This window comes from Polyodon spathula, chromosome 16 (genome assembly GCF_017654505.1).
Source record: "Polyodon spathula isolate WHYD16114869_AA chromosome 16, ASM1765450v1, whole genome shotgun sequence".
Lineage (NCBI taxonomy): Eukaryota > Metazoa > Chordata > Actinopteri > Acipenseriformes > Polyodontidae > Polyodon > Polyodon spathula.
Genome location: NC_054549.1, coordinates 34,087,238 through 34,107,790, shown reverse-complemented (window position 1 = coordinate 34,107,790; position 20,553 = coordinate 34,087,238). Strand labels below are relative to the sequence as shown.

Below are 20,553 nucleotides of genomic sequence, written 5' to 3'. Positions count from 1 at the left end.
TAATAATAATAATAAATAATATAATAATAACACATGTATGTGTGTGTATTTTTTAGTGACCAGGGAATATAACCTTTTCGGTGCTAATATGTATTTTCAGAGCAATGGTTATAAAATTCTGGCAAAATACAGTACCTCAACTGCATTACTTATTGGAAATGTCGCATTTTTGTAATGAGCACCCTGCAAATACTGTAATAGTTTAGTTTATCCGAAAAGCATAAAATGTCATCATATATTACAAACAGTACCAACACTAAGCACAAGAGGTCGCACTTCATCAGCGTATTTGTCTCTCTGTGGCATTTAACATCACAACATTTTGCAGTAAGCAGCGTGACTTCCTATTTAATAATTACTTGAATGTATTGGGTTGGATAATACATTATGTCTTTGCACTGCTTTATGCAAGCGTGAGAAGTGAAGTGATATGACTGCATTGAACACACTGAGGTGTGTAATACTACTACTAGTCTCGCGAGACTCTGGTGTTCCTGGTTTGTTCCTTAAAACCGATTGCGTAGCGTTGTCCTTTACTTTCGTCCTCAGTGCAGGGCAAGAGGCAACATTATAGTTAAAATAACGCCCACACACCTTGGGAGTACCACCATAGCACCGAGCACATATTCTAAATAATTACCAGGTAAGATGTGATTCCACTTTTTTGAATTATTATTTATGGGGATTCGTGTTACTGCTGCCAGTAACTAAGATATTTTTAAGCCAAGTTTAAGGCCAGTTGATCGTGCACAGTAAGACAGACAAGGCTATCATCGAGTATCTAGAAATATATAAAGATCTTATTTCTACAGCGGTTGTAAAACTGGCTATTAAATAACTCATTGAAAGACACAACCATTATTTAAATAAACCTGCCCAGTTTAGCCACAGCGTTGGTTTCCTTGCTGTTGTTGTGACCGTGCTAGTGCTACTTTACTGTGTAGATTCACATGGGCGAGGGAAATCTTAGCTGCCGGTGATAATCTGTTTAATCATAGGCGAGTTATTGAGATGATACTACAGCAAGCTTTTTTGTGCATACGAAAGTGGAGCGGCTTTTATTTGGCTTCCTAATAACAGCAAAACGGTGTAAAAGTTTTTATATTTTGAAAAAGAATGTAATCGTGACTAGGGTTAGTCAGCGATATCTCCTTAGATTTCGTTTTTTTAGGGTACATCTGTAGCAATTTAGGTATATATTTGCCAGCACACGTCTAGTAGACTATCTCATTAACTGTAATTTGAATATTTCATAACATATGCTTTGTTTAAACGTGGTATTACTCTTTGAACCGTCTTTTTTTTTTAAAAAAATCATATTGTAATTATTACCTAGGAGTAACTAGAACTTTTATAAATACAGGTATGCAAACAAAAAAAAAGAAAAAAAAATAGACTTTCCTGACTATTTGAAAGGTTGTATTTTGAAAGACGACTGTAAGTAAGTATACTATCTTTCTTATTATTTTTGGCGGGTGCCTACAACCATAACACCTGACCTAATAGCACTTTCATGTGGCTAGTAGAAGCTAAAGACCAAGAAGGTCACAAGCATGTACCTGGGTGAAGAATCACCAGTTGTCTGCACTGGCTTTATTGATAAGGCAGACCCAGGATGGAGTGCTGTCTTATCATACAGCCTTTGAGCTAGCTATCTTGTTCGCTTAATAAACTGACTTCATATGCTATAATTAGGGACTTCTGTTGGGATCTGTAGCTAATTTTAAAGTTAGATATAAAGCTATAATTTAGTTTTTAAAGTATTAAGATGGTGTTACTTATTTTTAACTACAGACCTTTGCTAAGTTATGTTAAACACTTCATAAAGACTATAACAACCTCCTATGAAAATAGATCAAATCTTGTATCTGATACAGTGCTTTCTTTGTAGCAGTTTGAGACTAGGGGTGTTATTTAACATTGCTCAAAGTCTAGTTATTTGGGATAGTGCTATTCTGTAATAATGGGAGTGGCTTTCTCACTTATGACATGCTGATAGAGTTGTGCAAGGGCTGTTGGGAAGTTAGACTATGCTGTAAGGTACACTGTTGCAGAATTCTGGTCTTTTACAGTTTCATAATCCAGTAATGTGTATCTATTCGGAAATTAAACTTTATTCCTAATATTTTTCAATTAAACAGACAAGCTAACTCGCACTCTTCCAATATGATTTTTTTTTTTTTTATCTAAACCATATGTAAATACTTTTAAATTAGTCAAACTGTATTCTATTTATTTGATGTTTATTACTGTCTGTCCTTGTAACATTAAAATCCACAACTGTGACATTATTGTGAATGGTAGTGTTTTGTTCACTGTATGGCGTATTTCAGACCCTTGAGTCAATTCAGGGTTGCTATGGAAATGTCACAGGCAGCTGCTACAAGGATGGATTGTATATAAGACATATTACTGAAGCTCTGGGCTGACTACTTTTACTTCTGCGCTGTGAAATTAAGAGCCTCACCATGTTCCGATGTGTGTTTGCTCGTTGCTCTATTAAATACCAGTGGGAAACCTTCAGGTAAAACCATTAACTGTGCCGTAGTACTGAATACAAATAGAAAATATAAAGTAAAGTGTCAGATTTGGGAACTTTTTCATTTAAGGTGTAACAATTGACTTAATCGCTGTGCAAATTCTAAGTCAACTTAAGGACAAACTAAATTAAACTAAATGCTGTGGATCAATTGATGTGTTGTTAATTGGTATTTGGTCATTTTGACAAGAGTTTTTATTTTAGTATATTATTAAAAATAGGCCTTTATTGTTTAGAACCTGATTGTATTTAGCAGGAAGCATGTTCGCATATAAAGTAAGTTTGAAGGGTTTTTTCACCTCCTTCTCTGTCATTTGCTGTTGAAAAACGCTTAGGGCAACATTTTAAGTACTCTAACCTACTTGGAAGATTTACAAGAATGTTTTGTACAGTTCTGAAAGTTCTAATGTTCCTAAGATTCTAAAATGTACACATTTGTTTTTGTCTCTTGTTTTTATTTGTTTTCTTATTTATTTATATCTTTGTCTTTGGGGTGGGTGGGGCGTGATGGACGCAGAATTACATTTGATGATCTTGGGACTCAGAGTGTGGTACAGAAGCATATCTTAGCTTGCTTTAGATTTGCTTAACAATGCAATAGTTTACTTTACAAAATACTTCATTCCAGGTTAACAAAATCTACAATGGAGACCCTCGTCCGGCGCTGCCCGTTCCTGTCTCGAGTGTCGCAGACATTCCTCCAGAAGGCAGGGAAGTCGCTGGTTTCCTATGCACAGAACTGCCCTGTGATGATGGATCTTGCCAGCAGACCTATTGCTCGTACCCTTGCTACCTCAGCAGCACATTGCCAGCAAACCAAGGAGACTACCCCAGCTGATGAGAGTAAGAAACTTTATAAAATCTTCTCTTTAGGTTACTGTATATTTTGATCATAAAATATAATATCCTGTGTTTTGTAATGCATATTGTGTTTTTAATGGTATGAAGAAAATGCTTACACATTTGTGTTTACCATTTAGCTGTCAAACAGCCTGCTGTGAAACCCCAGCTGCCACCTGGCCACCCTGTACCCCCTGGCAGCCAGACTGCTGCGTCCAAATGCCCATTCCTGGCAGCCGAGATGAGCCTTGCAAACAGCAATGTTTTCCACAAGGCTAGGCTGGAGCTGCAGGAGGATGTGCAGGAGATGCATGCTGTGAGGAAAGGTAAGAAATAATGCTCTAGTTAGGTTTAGGTTTTTTTTTTTTTTAAACAGATCTGACTGTATTAGTGCCTCACACACACATAGGGAAAAATTTATTTGCAGGTCAGTGGCCATGCATTCCCACTGCCTCTGCCCAAGTATTTGCTCTGAATGCTTTAGGACCAATACCATTTTAAACTGAAGAGGCCTGTGTTTTTGTACAGTCAAAAAAGAACAAATGTTTATAATTACAGAGTTGGCTGAAACACCTGTGAATCCAACAGTGATCAACATCACCGAGGGTGATGAGCGAGACCAGAACGGACTGCTGAAGAACTTAATGAAGCAGCGCCCCCTCAGGGTCTCCCACCTTCTACAGGACAACATGCCCAAGTGTAAGAACCTGACATGCTTAATGTATGTCTTTTCCCACTAGGTTTGGTGGCCTCTGTTTAGACTCTTGCTGCCTTAAAAAAAAAAAAAAAAAACATCACTGACTCAAGTGGCAAACTGATTGTGTAGATTCATTGTTTTGTCTTAAGTCACAATATGACATCACCAGAGCATGCTTTCGGTTTATCACTGGTACCTGTATTAACTGCTTTTTAGATGTTATTAATTATGTTCATCTTTCTCCTACAGCCATCTCCAATTTCCACTATGACAGGTTCTTTGAGAAGAAAATTGAAGCAAAGAAAAACGATCACACGTACCGGGTGTTTAAAACTGTGAATCGAAGAGCCGAAACCTTCCCAATGGCAGACGATTACTCTGAATCGATGACCTCAAAGAAGGAGGTCTCAGTCTGGTGCAGTAATGACTATTTAGGAATGAGCCGTCACCCGCGTGTTACTCGGTCAATCATGTGAGTGCCTAACCTTCACGATCCTCGATACTAATAACGAGTAACTATTCGATGCCACATTTGGACACCCCAGATAATAGAGCTAAAATCGATGAGGCTAAAATTGGATGTCGATAAGCTTTCTCTAATGAAGCCCTTTGTTAGACAGTGGCGTAGAAAATAATCTGTAAAACAAAGTACAATACACTAGAGAGCAGAAAGCACAGAAAAAAGAGATCAGCTGACTGACACCTTGAGTCTTGGAACATCTCAAGTTGTTTGGGGTGGAGCTATTTTCTTTAATAATGGGATTGGCTTTCTCAGTTATGTCATGCTGAAAGAGTTGTGCAACTCCTGTTGGGAACAGTTAGGCTATACTGTACAGTACATACTGTTACAGAATGCTGGTCTTTACAATATCATGATCCAGTGATCTGAATCCAGTCAGAGATGCATTTTTAAATGGATTCTTAACATAATGGCTTACTAGGTTTATTAAAAATGACAATATTTAAGAGCCTGTAAAAAGAATAGGAAATCTTCTGATCTAGTAAGTTATGAGTTCATGTTTCTCTTCCAGGGAGACTTTACGGCAGCACGGCGCTGGAGCGGGAGGGACACGAAACATCTCTGGTACCAGCAAGTTTCATGTTGAACTGGAACATGAGCTGGCAGACCTGCATGGCAAGGATGCTGCCCTACTTTTCTCCTCGTGCTTCGTGGCTAACGATTCCACCCTTTTTACATTGGCCAAAATGCTGCCAGGTACAGTATACCCACTGATTTTTGTCTTTTCTTTATATGAACAATATTAAGGTCAAATTATTACGTCAAACAATCTTTCAGTAGTTAAATTTTATTATGTTTTCATCTCTGACTTCAGGCTGTGAGATTTACTCTGATGCTGGGAACCATGCCTCAATGATTCAGGGGATCAGGAACAGTGGGGCACCCAAATTTATATTCCGTCATAATGATGTCAATCATCTTCGAGAACTGCTGGAGAAGTCTGATCCCTCAACTCCTAAGATTGTGGCTTTTGAGACAGTACACTCAATGGATGGTAAGTGCTTAATGTAGTTTAAATTATGTTTTATAATTGGTGCTTATGTGCAGTCATTGAAAGTACTAAAAAATAGCTGCAGATAGACTATGAACAGCACAAGATCAACTACATTTCTGGCTTCGATGTTAAATTTATTAAGATTAAAAAGCTGATTCAAGTAACTAATGGTGCGTTTTACACTGGCTGTTTTTTAGGACGGCTTTAGACTATCTCAGATCTTTTTTCTGCAGTGTAAACGCACACTGCCGACTCCTCAGCTGTTCTAAAAACAGCCAACTAAAGACGTGGCTCATTGCCAGCTTAGGTCTGTCCGAAAGGCAGTGTAAACTCACCCAACTTTAGAACGGCTCACGCACAACGTGAGTGCCACTCTGCGCCTCCCCCATGCAGTCTAAACAGGAAGGAGCTGGGGTGCTGTTGCAGTGTCACAAACAGGGAAGGATGACTTGAGACACAAACGTCCTGAAGATTTGAATTTATTAACTGTTTGTATTAGTGAGTATTTATAAATATCTACATTTTATTAAGTTGTCGTCAAAAGTGTACATACCCCAAATATCCATACATTGGGCTATGTAAACTTTTAACACTAACAAAATCGTAATATTTGAGTATATTGGTTATAATTATTAAAATAAAAATAATACCAAAAATAATTTTATACAAACACTGTCCTATTTAGATGGTATGTGCGCATTCGGACCTAAGCCGCCTAAGGGCACAACCGCAGTGTAAACGCTACGTGAAAAATGATAAGAATCTCTGCAATCAGTCAGACCGGAGTCGGGTTAGGTCCGTGGTGGCAGTGTAAGCACAGCATAAAGGTTGTCTGCTTGTTCTGTAGGTGCTGTGTGTCCACTGGAAGAGATGTGTGACGTTGCTCATGAATTTGGAGGCATCACGTTTGTTGATGAAGTTCATGCTGTAGGGCTGTATGGTACTCGTGGTGGCGGAATAGGAGACCGGGACAGGATCATGGACAAAATGGACATCATCTCTGGAACGCTTGGTAAGGATATTCAACAAAGGAAAAAAAATGTATGTGCTCGTTTTAAAAAATATTAAGTGGAAAACAAACATTAGTAGCTTTTAATGCTAATTATGCTCTCTCTATTTATAGTTTGAGTTTGAATCCCATATACTTGTGTTAAAATAGTTTTATTTTTCATGTTCTTTTTTTTAAACATTCCTAAAGTAAGGTGGTTGTGGCTATAAGCAGAAATGTAGTCAAATTTCTCAGTGATATTCAAAATAAACAAGTAGCAACCTGTTGCTAGGAAACCCCACTTGGATTTTTCCTCCAAGCACCTGAAGGATTTGATCATGAGGATGATAATAAAGCCGTCAATTACTGGTTAGCACGACATGCAGGTTTGTGTGGTAGCATAACAACATGACCTAATTAACCAGATCTGTTGTAAAAAAAACTAGGTTATCTAGACTTCATAGAATGAGTTTTAGGTTTCCAAAAAAATCTAACCATAATAATGGACAGTATATAATTAGGAAAATTATGTAAAATTCTTGAGATGGATAACATATGTTGCATAAGAAGGATTTATGTTTTTTTTGTGATTTAATTTAATAAATTGTTATAGATTCTGCCTGTGCCACTTTTTCAGCTTACCATGCACATTGCCGAGCATTTTTAGATCTACTCCAGTGTTATTTCAATTTATAGAAAAATGGTATTTGGTGATTAATGCTTCACAAGGGGATTTCTTTGTCATGAAACCCAATTAAAGCAGATTTTTGCCTTTGGTCCCAGCGGTATTAATTTAGTCAGTCAGTGCCAAGCTGTTCCTTAGTCTGGTGTTATCGGTGCCTTTGGGATAAAAATTAATTCATTAAAAAATTCCAAAAACAACAAAGCTCCTTCTGTTTAGCGCAGTTCCTTTAATAAGCATGAGGTCATTTTGACCATACTTCCGTAACAAGCTGCCCATTTCTTAAACATTCTTATCAAATGATTTATACAATAATTAGCATTTGCTGCTTTGAACCTTCACTGGGTTGTCTCAGTGGAGACATTTGTGGTATCTTGTCATACAGCCTTTCCTCTAGAAAATCTGCAGCAAAGATTTCCAGTAAAGATACAAGCAGATGAAGCAAAGACTACTTGAATCGTCTGTCTGTATAACGTCCCCGTTTTACCACTCAGAAAACATACCTGGGATTTAATTCCTGGACCCGTTCGGTTGTGAAAAAACAGTAGGAGGCGCTCATTGGCATATTTGAGAGAAAATAAAGTTATTGGTTCAAACCAGTAAATGTGGTATGACTTGTTAAATATATATATATATATTTTTTTTAAAGAAGTTCTACTGAATTAAGAATTAGCAAACAAATTGCACTTAACCAGCATAACACACATTACACAAAATTATAGATGGATCCTTTGTATATGTGTATGCTTTGTACACATAGAATTAAACCAGAACATTGTTTTTGAATATGTGCGCCCACAAAGATATTATCAATGGAATTTAACCATCAGTCTGGTAAATGTTATTTATGTAGATTCTGCAGTATGAATTCTGATCAATACCATTTGTCTTTTTAAATTTATTTTAGGTAAAGCTTTTGGCTGTGTGGGAGGTTACATAGCCAGCACTGCCACCCTTGTGGACACTGTGCGTTCCTATGCTGCAGGCTTTATCTTCACCACGTCCCTTCCACCAATGCTTTTAGCTGGGGCTAAAGAGTCCATTCAGACGCTGAAGAGTGAGGAAGGTCGGGCCTTGAGACGCAAGCACCAGCGCAATGTCAAATTAATGAGACAGATGCTGATGGATGCTGGTCTGCCTGTGGTTCACTGTCCCAGTCACATCATTCCAATCAGGGTATGCATTTCAGATCCACTTTAACTAAACTGTCACCTTCTAGTGAACTTTTCAGGTTAGGTGCTATGGAGCAAGAAAGAAAGTTTCAATAAGATATATTAAATGGTTATCAGATTTTGAAATTGACGAGAGAGTCGAATGGCCATAGCCAGCTCTGTCCTGAACCATTAAGGATAACTGTTTTGGGGGGAGGCAGGTATAGTCTTGCATTGCATTTTTAACATTATAAATTCTGAGATTTTCTGTTTTAGTGGACAAACCAAGGCATTTTTCTGGAAAAGGTATGTTAAAGAGTTTTGATTTTGTTTCAGGTTTCAGATGCAGCTAAAAACACAGAGGTCTCTGATTTGCTGATGAGCAGGTACAACATCTATGTTCAGGCGATCAATTACCCCACGGTCGCACGCGGGGAGGAACTCCTTCGGATCGCCCCAACGCCTCACCACACACCACAGATGATGAACTTTTTTGTTGGTAAGAACTTGATTTGAAAAAAGACATAGGCGCTGATACTGGGTTTAGAAAAATACTGATGCTGTAAGGATTATAAAGATTTGGTGAATTATTATTTGTGTTTCTTTTTTTATTAAGGATACCAATATCAGATTTTTTTTTTTTTTTTAATGTTAGCTTATATATGATATCGTCTGTGCTAAGAGACACCAGTTGCAAACTATTTGAGTTTATGCTGATTTTGAAAGTGACATGCTGTTTATTTATGTATTTTGTAAATATTGAAGGTGGTGTTAATATAAAGTACTGTATTCGCAATAACTTTATTTCTTTCTCCTTTTTCACAGAGAAACTGGTGAAAACTTGGAAAGAAGTTGGCTTGGGGCTGAAGCCTCACTCCTCAGCTGAATGCAACTTCTGCAGGATGCCTCTGCATTTCGAGGTGATGAGTGAAAGGGAGAGGTCCTACTTCAATGGCTTGAGCAACCTCATATCAGCAACTGGCTGACCGTTGCCATTTTTCTAAGCTGTCACAGTATCATTTTAGCAATATTATAAAGAGATATTTTAAGCATTATATTGTAACTTAATAAACCATACATGTTAATTACTATATCAAAAATAGCAAATAAACAAAAATGTTGAATGCCAGTGTGGTTTGATGTTTTTTTTGTTTGTTTTTTTTGTTTTTTTTGTTTTTATAGTGGTCCCAATGCATTGTTTGCAATATGAGAACTGTTTAGAACAATACATCTTCTCATATTTAAAAATTACAGTTCCCAATAAGGGCAAACGAAACTATCAGCTACAGTACTGATATAACAATGAAAACCAATTCACGTAATATGAACAGTGACCTACATACGAAGATATAAAACAAATACATTTGAAGGCGTAGATACTGAAATGACTAGGTCAGAAGTGTTTTTTGTTGTGTGGAAATTCAATGCCGCAACCTTTTACTTTGATATTTGCAGTAGCCTTGCCAAGGAAACTGCCTTGTCTTTCTGACGCTGTACTGAATGTGTGCTTCAATCTCCCACAATGGCTTGTTGCCAATAAAGAAGTGCGATATTCTTGGTACATTTTATTTGACAACTTTGCGATCTGCCAGCATTAGCAGTTCACAACAGTGAGGAAGCAAAACCCCACTGGAAGCTGGTCTTAAGACCCAACTGAATTCACTTTTTAGTTTGGAAAAGGAAGCAAATGTGGAGGAATAGACCATTTTATAAACCTCAATGATTCATTGTTGGAAGCAATCAAGGCTCTCATGACGTAAACTTTTAAAATAAGTAAATAAAAATTAGGGAAACCTGAATAATTAGCTGCCAATTCCTCTGCTTTTCAATATGTTTCAGCAGGTTTCATCTGGAACTGTTTTCCCAGAAATAATTACTGTAAATTAATCTATTTAATTTTGTCATTTGTCTTCATGTATTCTCATAGCTGCAGGTAGTCAATGTATTATGTCAACTTTAATTAAGTTATCACTAAGGCCAAACACAATTAATAAAACAACAACAAAAATAAGCAAAACAATAGAAAGGCTAATAGTTTTCTATATACTAACAGCTAAAACTATTCTGAAGAAATTGTTTTCTGTTTTCAGTGCTTGAGTTAAAAATACAGAATAATTCTGTAATGTAGTGTAAAACATATTTGGATGGCATTAGCTTCAAATAGTTTTCATCGTAAACTGTTTCTATTTGTTATGGCCTGTGTATCCAAGAAATGTAACCCATTTTCATATGCCAACATTAAAATGAGCAAAACATTATATAAAAAATATTTCATAACGGTTCAAAACACTGAGAATGAATGTCTTTCACGTGTTTTAAACAGATGTTTGAGTAAGTTCATTAGTGCAACACCATTATTGTTGGCTATAGCACAACATCTCACTGCTAGACTGGGCAATGAAATCAGAAACTGTTTTGTGCCAAAAAACAAGAATAAATGTCCTTGCTGTTTATAGTACTAGGCAGAATACGTGACTCTGGATGAGTCTGAATGCAATGGTGCTATTAAAATCAGTACGTCATTGCCAGAGGAAAATACTTCAAATGAATATGGTGTAGTATTGCATTATTTATACACATGTGCTGCTTGCTTGTGACACCATATTTAGTTTCCATAGAAACCAGACCCTGTTGAAAGCACCCTGGCACAGCCCTAGTTTTAAGTCCTTGATAAACCAATGCTTTAGAATATTTACATACCTGGTTCTCAGTTTGTAAACTGAAATCCCAAAAGCAAAAAGAAGACCCCTTTATCAAACCCATAATGAAAACATTGCCATGCCACATCATTTACAGCCATTTTAAATCAAGCTTAATTCAGCGGGTCATCTTGATGATCTCAATGCACCTCTATAAGAAACTCTATGGCGTGGCAATAAGGTGCTGCAAGTAACGACTAATTCACTGTTTTCAGTGTTTTACAATTATTAACAATGCCCTGATACACAGAGTACGGGCTCAGAAATAACACAACTGGGTTACAGTCAGTATTGTAAAATAAAATAGGGCAGCACAGTGTAAGATATTGTTCTGTTCTTGTTGTCAAGTAATTATGAGGTGGTCTGGTAGGGTAAATATCCCCTGCATAGAAGTGTGCAGTAACAACGTTTCCTTTGGGTTGACAAAATAAAACAATTTACCATATAAGAAAGATGACTGTTAATTGTCACATTACCATGATCAATTTGCACATCTGGCTTAAATACAGCATTGAATAAAATATAATGCTGGACAACCAAGATGAAAGATATGGAACACCAGCCAGGACAGTATAAAGACTGATAGTATACATCCTAGCTGGAGTCATTACGAGACAAGAACCAGCAACACAATATGACTAAAGGCTAAACAAGGACAATCAACAAATTATGCCAATGCTCCATGAGTCAGCAGCTGTAAATCCATACTTGAATCTTGCACTATTCATTTTAAAGGGCTTTCATGGTAACCACTAAAAAAGGGAGCAGGAATCTACAGTATTTAACAATCTGTGGGCAAGTTGTGCTTTTATAACCCTTTAAATAAATTTTAAAAGCGTTAAGCTGACAGCATTCTTTTCATTGCAATGTTTTACAAAGGAGAAAGCAGCAAAATGAGAAGATTCCTGACTCATTCCGATCACTGAAAGAAGATGCTGTATTTAAACATTGACTTACTTTTGTGGAGGAAAATTATTGACTTCTGACAATATAGATATATTTAGCTGAATATGAAATGCCTTTCAGTCTACAACAGACAGTGATTACATCAGCTAAGGATAGCAGTTAACAGTCGAGGTTCTGGACAACATTACACCTCACCCCTAGGCCCTTTGATAACACTGGCTTTGTTTTGATCTTATCTTGTGCTACACCCTATCTTACTGTCCTACTGAAACTTTCTGGTAACACAGACTCCAGACACACCCTATTTTCAAGCTTGTGCAAACTGGATAAATATCAACTGCAGCCCCATTTGGGTTAACAGTCTCTTGTTGACTCTTCCCTTGTATACATTGATTACAATATCTGGAGCTGAATATAAACCTGAATCCTGAGTCTCTTTGGATAGCGGAGAATAAATCCACTAATTTCTTTTATTCAAATCTGCAACCACATGAATTCAAACATTTTAAAACATTTTCATATCAACCCTCTGTGTGAGTGCAGGATGCACCCTATAGCCTGGATGTCGTCGGTTCGAGTCTGGGCTATTCCAAAGCCTTCGCAGGAGGCGACATTCAATTAGCTGAGCATCGACCCCTCGTCTGGTCGGGTGCTTGCAGGCTTGCCTGTCAGCTGCCCGGGAGCTGCGTTGTCCTCCGATGCAGTAGCTCCTGGGTGGCTGCGCATGGTGAATCCGCATGTGTGTAAAAAAGCGGTCGGCTGACGGCAGGCGCTTTGAAGGACAGCGTGTGTTCATCTTTGGCGCTCTCGAGTCAGCGCAGGGGTGCTAGCGGTGAGCTGAGCCTCAATAATAATTGGGCATTTCAAATTGGGAGAAAATAACAAAAATAATTGTCAACGACTAAAATTTATTTAATTAAAAAAAAACTAAAAACGCTCACACTGTGCTAGCATGGGATTGCAGTAACATTTAACTGAGAAACTTATAAAATATGTCAAGCATACTTCAAATACAGAGCAGCCAACACACTGCAGTTGTTCCTGTCTTCAGTAAATACAGTCTGTTAATGTTATTTCATGCTTCCCTGAATGTCTTTAATGCTCAAGATTGGATCTTTATCTATGTAATTACTGTTCTTGTTTATCATGCTTGCATGCTCTATTCACTCCCAGTACTTTCAGTCGTTGCTGGTTCCATGGTACATCATGGTGACCTCATGAGTTCTGCTAAGTGGTGGACAAAGGATTGAAAGAACTTGACAGACCGAGAGAAGGAAATGCTTTCACAAGGAAATGCTTTATCCAGGGAGTAATGCTTCTGACCTGTAATTAAGGAGGAACATAGTTTTTCTTGAAGTTATCTGCTTGCTTGGTTCCAAACTTCAACATAATGTGCTATCCTTGTATATGAAACCTATTAAGAACACCCCTTTACAGCTGGCAAAGGTATTATTTGGTCAAGTAACTTTGGAGTCGATCCAATGCATTAGAGACATGCAGTTATAATACAGTTTTTTAACTTGATTCTGCTGTTTCTTGTAAACAATTGCTGCAGGGTTTTTAAGGCAGAGGTTCTTGTTTGCAGTGTGTAAAGTGTTGTGACTGCCTGCCATGGGGTTAGCCATAGTAACAGCCTGCCGAACAACCAATACTTCCTTGTCCATGAATATACTCGAAGCAGTGAACTGTGTTCGTAGCTGAGCGATCCAGTCCCATTTAATTAACCCCATGCTATCTATTGATAACAACTACTAATCATGTGTAGAATTGTACAGTGAGAACAGATGTAAGCAACAGTATACCATTTGCTTGTGATCAAGGTTGAACTATCTCAAAGCTTCAGCATACTCAACTCAGTAACAAAGGATTTCTTTTTATTCCTTCAAAACATGCCTCTTCATAAACATAATTCCCGCTCTGCATTTCTGAAACAGCCTTTCATTTTTTTTATCTCACGCCGCTGGCAATTTAAATGAACCCTCAGTAACCTGCCATCAGTCATTGCAGACCTTCCTGAATTCAGATTTTTGGAGTTCAAACTAGCAGCTTCATACTTTCATTATTACAGATTGTTAAAAGCTCTCATCACATAATTTTTCAAATGGGGACTGAATAGACGTTCTGTCTGTCTTTCAATTTAGAAAACCCTTTGATCTGATCTACATTCCCAGTAATATACTTGCACAATGCCACTGTTTGTCTTGAGACTCTTTGTGATAGCATGTTTTTAAGGGTATTCACCCATCAAATGCTATTACCCGGTACATTTAAATGACAAAGCCCATTCCATGCACCTCCACGCCCCAAAGGTTTGATCTATGTTGGCCTGAAGTCGTGTTTGCACCCTTCATGCTGGAAGCCATTGGATAGGGCCCTTGTTTTTTTCCGGTTTCTAAGATCCAGCCCAGGTAACAGCAATTTAAACTGCTGGGGTGGGGGCTAGGCCAGGGGGAGCCTTTATCTTGCAAACCAAAAACTTGTTTCACACCATGGAAAAATACACAACTCTGTCCCAAGATGACTTGCCCTTCAGAGTGACAGTGTCCCTTACAAACAGGACTATGTGTGTGAGAAAGATTGGTCTGAAGTACATGATCTTGTGTTCCTGCATCTGGACTGGCACCCTGACCTAAACGCACTCATGCTGAACGTGAGAGATTGCTCTGTGTATATACAAATTCAGCCAATATTGCCTCAGCCTTTGTATTCAGATGATGCAATCGTTTCCTGGAGCTGAGCCTTAAATCACAAGGGGATTTTTTTTTAATTGTTTTTTTTTTGCTATAAGGCCCTTTTCTCACCAGAACTAAAGGATTTGTTTTGTTAGAGTGCGATATAATGTGTTCTTCTCCTTCCAGTCTAATCACTCGACTCAAAGACATTCACGAGAGACATTTGGTCCTAAGCATGCTAAACTCAGGTCAGGAAATGGGGGAGGTTACTCATGGTTTCTTTTCTACTGGCTGTACAGAGTGATGCTGATATTTCTTGAAAAGAGTGGTAAATCGCTACTCCTGTCTTACTAGGAGACATCCCTTTAGGAAATGTCTCCACATTTGAATTTCAATAGTTGTAAGTAGAGTGCATTAAACAATCTTTATTTAATTATGCTGTTATACTGAAATATGTGAAATTGGGTTTCAAGTATCTGACTTTCTTGGTTTCTTTCTTTTTCAGTTGTAAAGGTAGCAAGCTAAAAACAAATCTGATCAATTTTCTTGTTAAAAAGTTTGGAATCACCTAATTCTTGGTTCAATACAAAGTGGTAGGCTGCAGAACAGCAAGACAGTCCTTACTGTACTACAGCTAGCAATATAACTGAAACCAAACTTCTCAATGGTGAGAGAGAGATATGTGGGAGGCTGAGCTTTTCATTGCAATGTCGAAGAATGGAGTGTAAAAATGAAAGCTTCATTGTGATCGAAAGGGGAAGAATCTAGCTACTGCCCGTTTGCCACGAGAGTTCTTAGTATCAGTTCCGTCAAATATACCTGTAACTTGTATATTCATTTACTGGAAATGATCTGTTTTTCAACAAAAAATAAAATAAATCTAAGCAATGTTAATTGTAATGATCAACTCTGAGCGTCATACTAATTCCTTACATGGCTTAAACTTGAAGTTTTTGTTTTGGAAATCCTTGAGATATTGTAATAGAAAGGAAAGAGTTTATTGGCAATGGAACCTTTCTGTACTTAATTTGAGTATCACTTCCTTGTGTGCGTTTTATTTTTATTCAATGATTTGCATACAAGGGTCACATGAGTAAGAAGTTCCCAGGTGTTGACCCCTCCTTGAGGTATACTTAGACACAAACCAGTGTGTGTTGTCTTATTGTTCAGGCAATAAAGGCTTGTTATTCATACTTCAATATAAACTACAGTTTAAAAAATTCCTGATGAATTATTTATTTAAAAATAAATAAATAAATAAAGATTCCAAAGTCCTATATGTAGGGAAAATCTAGCACAACATATATCTAAAATATATTTCACACAGAGCAGAGCTGTAAAAATACATTTGAAGTAAAACTCAGAATATAATGAAATACTATTGTGGATATATGATTTTGTCTGTGTGTCTTTGTTTCTATGTTAAACTTGTTTTAACCTACCTTTTTCTCACTACCTTCTGCTTATGCCTGACTTTGAAGGCGTGTCTTCTGTAAATCATCAACAATTAACCAAATTCACACTTCGAGAGGTGACAAAGTATTAAAAAAAACAAAGCTATTGTGACCTCCTTGTTGTCTTGTCAACTGAGAGTGGTACTACATACTGTGCAATGTTAAACAACCAAGGGTCATATCAAATTGAATGCTGTTTAATTCAATTCAAATAAAACATGTACAATACTGTACTGAAAAAGAAAAACATGCACAAGGTTGCAAGCTCAGATACTGTATGGATAACAATCTCTGTGCTAAATGATTTGCTGAGCTATCATTACAACATCAATATTTCCCTTTAATTCATCTGAAGGAAGCAACTAGGACTTACAGTAAAACTGTACAAAGACACACATCCCTTTAATGCACTGCTACAGCTTTTTATAATTGTTTTTCAGTATTGATTCAGTGAATGAGGGAATCTGCTCAGAACTGAGTTACTGGGGTCATACTGTTTCTGTCTGTGTAATTGTTTAATCATTTAAAATGTAATGATAACAACTCTATTCAGAATTAAGCTTTTACTGTGATTCATTGCAATCACAGAGCAAAACATGCTATACTGTGTTATCATTCATCGATGGGAACGACACCATGGATTGTAATTATAGGCTTGTACCCACGTGTTCAGCCCAAGCCTTCACCGCAGTAACAGTCCTCTGAGAAAGCTTGCATCTCATTAATAGGGTCTACAACATATGTCATTCATAATTTTGCTGTCTTCAATGATACCTGCTCATGAAAAGGGGGAGTGCTGTGTCACTGTGTGTGCTGCAAAAAGAGCATGGTTTGGTTTTCACTCCACACTCAACCTCTCGACTGTTAAAGAAGGTTGCCTTTAGGATTCCTTCCAGAAGCAAGATTGAGTTCACTTGCTTGCAAGCACTTGAAGAAAGCAATAAATGTGTTTTCCACTACAGTAGCACAGAAAGATATATTTTTAGTTTTACTTAGGCTTCAGATGAACAGATGCATTTCTTATTAAAAATTAAGAATTAACCGTACTAAAAGACAACAGTCAGCACTTACAAAATATGCCCATAACAGCCATGTACTGTACGTGTGTTAAAATCTTGAAGAGATACAGTTTGAGTCTAGGGCCTAGATCAAACCACGTCCAGCATCGTTCATTTTCAACACTAGAATGAGGCAGAATGCTGGATTATAAACATCAGACATACATTTCAATTCCATTAGCCTGTATGAATACTTAAAAACTAGCTGCTAACTTTTTTTTCTTTTGGACTTCTTGAGGAATGTTATCGTGACCATGAAGAGTGTTGTTTTTGGCATTAGCTGGTATGTAGCGCCAAACTCCCATGAAGGCCAGAACATCAGATTATAGGGTCAAGAACACAATGCAAGTCATGGTGACAGTTTGTGCTAAAGTTACTTTTAGACCTGTTCCATAAAACCATCTGTGCAATGAGACAGATCTGTTCTCTAATACAAATATGAAAAGATTGATCAGATTAATCATTATCTAAGATAAGCAGAAGGTTGAGCTGATATGACTGGAATGACATTTTACATTAACACTATTCAGTATGTGGGGCAAGAGTGATGAAGGTAATTTTACAGACTTACATAAGTCTATAAAAAGACTTCAGACTCTGTATAGAATATGGATAAACTAAGTTTATTAGTTCCAGCAACAACAAAGTCATCACAATACAATCTGTCATCAGGAAAAGTAAAACAGGCTGCTGGAATGTCTTGTTGTTTTGTTCTATTTTAAAAGACAGTACCATTGATCAAATGCACCCTATAGGGCTGTACAGTCCTATTCAATTCCAGTAGAGTATCACATTGCACCTCAGAGCCACGTAGAGAATCAGTACATCTTATGGCTGACAAGTATTCCTTACGATGCTATGTCTTCCAGTATTTTCAGTGCCTCACTGCAATATGACTCTACTCTGACAAACACTCTTCACATTATGCAATTATTCACTCGACCTGTCATTCAGAGGTAATGCAAATGCTGTCGCAATTCCAGTTTGGAACCTGTTATCCTGCATGGGCTGCTTATGTAATAAAGTTTGTCTTTTTTTTTTTTAAATGCAGGCAGTACATTACACTTCTTATGTGACATTAATACATACACTGTATAATCTAGTCATCTAAACGCTGCACTTCTATGTAAAGCAAATAATACTATATAAGGTGGACATCAAATACATCTTAATAGATGTTGCACTGGGCTGCCTCGTTGGTTTGTTTCTCCCTAGTGCCCTTCATTGGCACCAGTGGTACAGAAGCTTATAGAAATGACTGACATGTGGTATTCCCTCTGCTTAGTGTGAGCAACACAACATCATTCCTGCTGTGCCTGATGTTGTTGCCTCTAAGCACCAGTGCTCAATCCCTCAGCCCTGATACACTCCCTTTTGTTATTCTGAAGCTGCACCCTAACCCTTCTGACTACCTGAGCATAGCAAGATGTTACACTGTCAAATTACACACTCTCGGCATGCCTTACCAATGCTCGGCACACAGGTCAGTTCGAGCTTTTTCAACGTGCTTCACAGTCTTTCAGTTCCACTAGCAGGAACGACACTGTAAAGTGTGTGTGTGTGTGTGTGTGTGTGTGTGCACTTTTTAAGTAGAGTTATAACGTATGGCTGAACTGTCTTGAACATCCCGATGAGCAGCATTCTAAATACATAAGTACCAAAAACTGACACAGATAATAAAGCCAATGCGGTAAGATAATATTCAAGTCAGGCAAGTTCCTTTCATTAACCTTACCCACTTTAAAGACTCACATAACTGCCTGACAAAACTGAGCTGAACACGCAAGAACGAGGCGGGGTTACCACTCACAATAGGCTTCCTGCCAGAGAGAAAGAATTTCATTGGATGCTGAAAAGGTTCACCTTAGTTCACAGTGTTGGCTGACATTTAATTTAATTGCTGGATTGGGTGATTTCCCAAGCAAACAAAAGGTTTATTTTCCCATAGTTTAAGGCAATGACAAAGCATTTCCTTTTAACTAAAACAACCTCTTAACATGAACACAGCAAGGGGACGTATTGTAGAGATACACAACATGAAATAACACTAACATTACGTTTTGGTACAGTAAATATTAAGCCAGGTGTTCAGTCCATTAGTTTTGAATTAGTTATCACAGTGATCCAACAAACTTGATTCAATCCTGATTTAGTAACAGGGTTATAACAGCCTGTTATACCCAACCCCAATACAAAGTGATCAAGACCTGATCAATACATAGCTACAGTATTAGCATAATACAAAACAACATGAGCAAGATAACCAAGCAATATAAAAAATTATATAAACATACACGCATCGCAAGACATGTCCTGTTGCACTACAGCTGACATAATGAAACATGCAATAGCAATTATATCCATTGCAACTCATCCTAACACGCGTGTTCTTCGATCAAGAGCGACGTTCATGCTTCGTATCAGTACAGACAAATGAAGAGACATACTCAAATTGACAGTAAAGACCCAGTGTCTACATGTACCTAATTGATCTTGCTCATAATTCTATAGGGCAACTGGGAATGACTGGAATGTCTTAATCTGCTGGAAAAAAAAAAAAAAAAAAAAAAAAAAAAAACTGTACACACAGCCTTATTACAGTACAAATATTTTAGATGAAAATATTAGATCATCTTGCAATAACTTGATCTAATCCTTCTCCCCGGTTTAAATGTAATTAAGCACAGGTACATTTAGCAAGCCTCGATTTGTATTGTTTTTAAAGATATAACATAAAGACGGAATTTAAAAATAAAGGAGGAACATTTTGTGACGTTTCTGGAACAGGGCATATTTCAATACAATACACGTGTGACCTCTAGTGTTTAAATTGGAACTACACCTTGTATGTAATTGAAACATCTCACGCACAATTGACATCATTAACGCCTTCAATCCTTTCTGGCTCTGCAACTAGGTTGATCTGTGCAGCTCGAACGCAGTGCATGGGAGCTCACAAAACCTTTTTATTTTACTATTCAGCCTGCTTTCATATAGACTGTTTTGAAAAGGGTTGCAGCATCTGTATTAATGTGAATGAATGTTCAATGTACTTTAGAATTGCACACTGTAAAGGGACATACCCTTATTAAGGTCTTCTTACAACTATAGATTACAGTAACAGTGTCTGTGTACGTAATAAAACTATGTAAATATTAACAGGAAAATATAGAATTGCCAATCAGGGTTGAGTACAACTGCATACACAGGAGGCGTATTTTTATATACAAATCATGAAGACTTTACTTATCAGCCGATCTTAACAGTGTGTCCTCCCCTTTAAGATTCCGTTGTTGCTAGCGGCGATTGCGGCGCGGAAACTAAACTGTATCGTACCGGAGCTGACAGTTGAG

General features: G+C 37.5%; 1 protein-coding gene across 2 annotated transcripts; it reads left to right on the top strand.

Annotated features, from left to right (window-relative positions):
• The first annotated feature begins 506 nt into the window (after nucleotides 1-506).
• Nucleotides 507-9,540, top strand: LOC121328871 (5-aminolevulinate synthase, nonspecific, mitochondrial-like). 2 transcript variants are annotated; one of them, XM_041273998.1, is made up of 11 exons: nucleotides 507-643; nucleotides 3,168-3,382; nucleotides 3,520-3,705; nucleotides 3,938-4,078; nucleotides 4,326-4,548; nucleotides 5,108-5,292; nucleotides 5,411-5,590; nucleotides 6,438-6,602; nucleotides 8,168-8,436; nucleotides 8,748-8,910; nucleotides 9,237-9,540. In XM_041273998.1, the coding sequence occupies exons 2-11, from the start codon at nucleotides 3,184-3,186 to the stop codon at nucleotides 9,395-9,397; spliced, it is 1,872 nt and encodes a 623-aa protein (XP_041129932.1). In that variant the 5' UTR covers nucleotides 507-643; nucleotides 3,168-3,183; the 3' UTR covers nucleotides 9,398-9,540. The 2 variants fall into 2 exon arrangements, with proteins under 2 accessions (XP_041129932.1, XP_041129931.1); XM_041273997.1 differs by lacking the exon at nucleotides 507-643 and adding an exon at nucleotides 2,363-2,524.
• The last annotated feature ends 11,013 nt before the right edge of the window (nucleotides 9,541-20,553 follow it).

Excerpts from the sequence above, each read along its gene's own strand:
- LOC121328871 (XM_041273997.1), top strand. The coding sequence starts at position 2,469 with ATGTTCCGATGTGTGTTTGCTCGTTGCTCTATTAAATACCAGTGGGAA. Across the intron at positions 3,383-3,519 it reads GACTACCCCAGCTGATGAGA|CTGTCAAACAGCCTGCTGTG; the intron begins GTAAGAAACTTT and ends TTTACCATTTAG. Across the intron at positions 8,911-9,236 it reads GATGATGAACTTTTTTGTTG|AGAAACTGGTGAAAACTTGG; the intron begins GTAAGAACTTGA and ends CCTTTTTCACAG.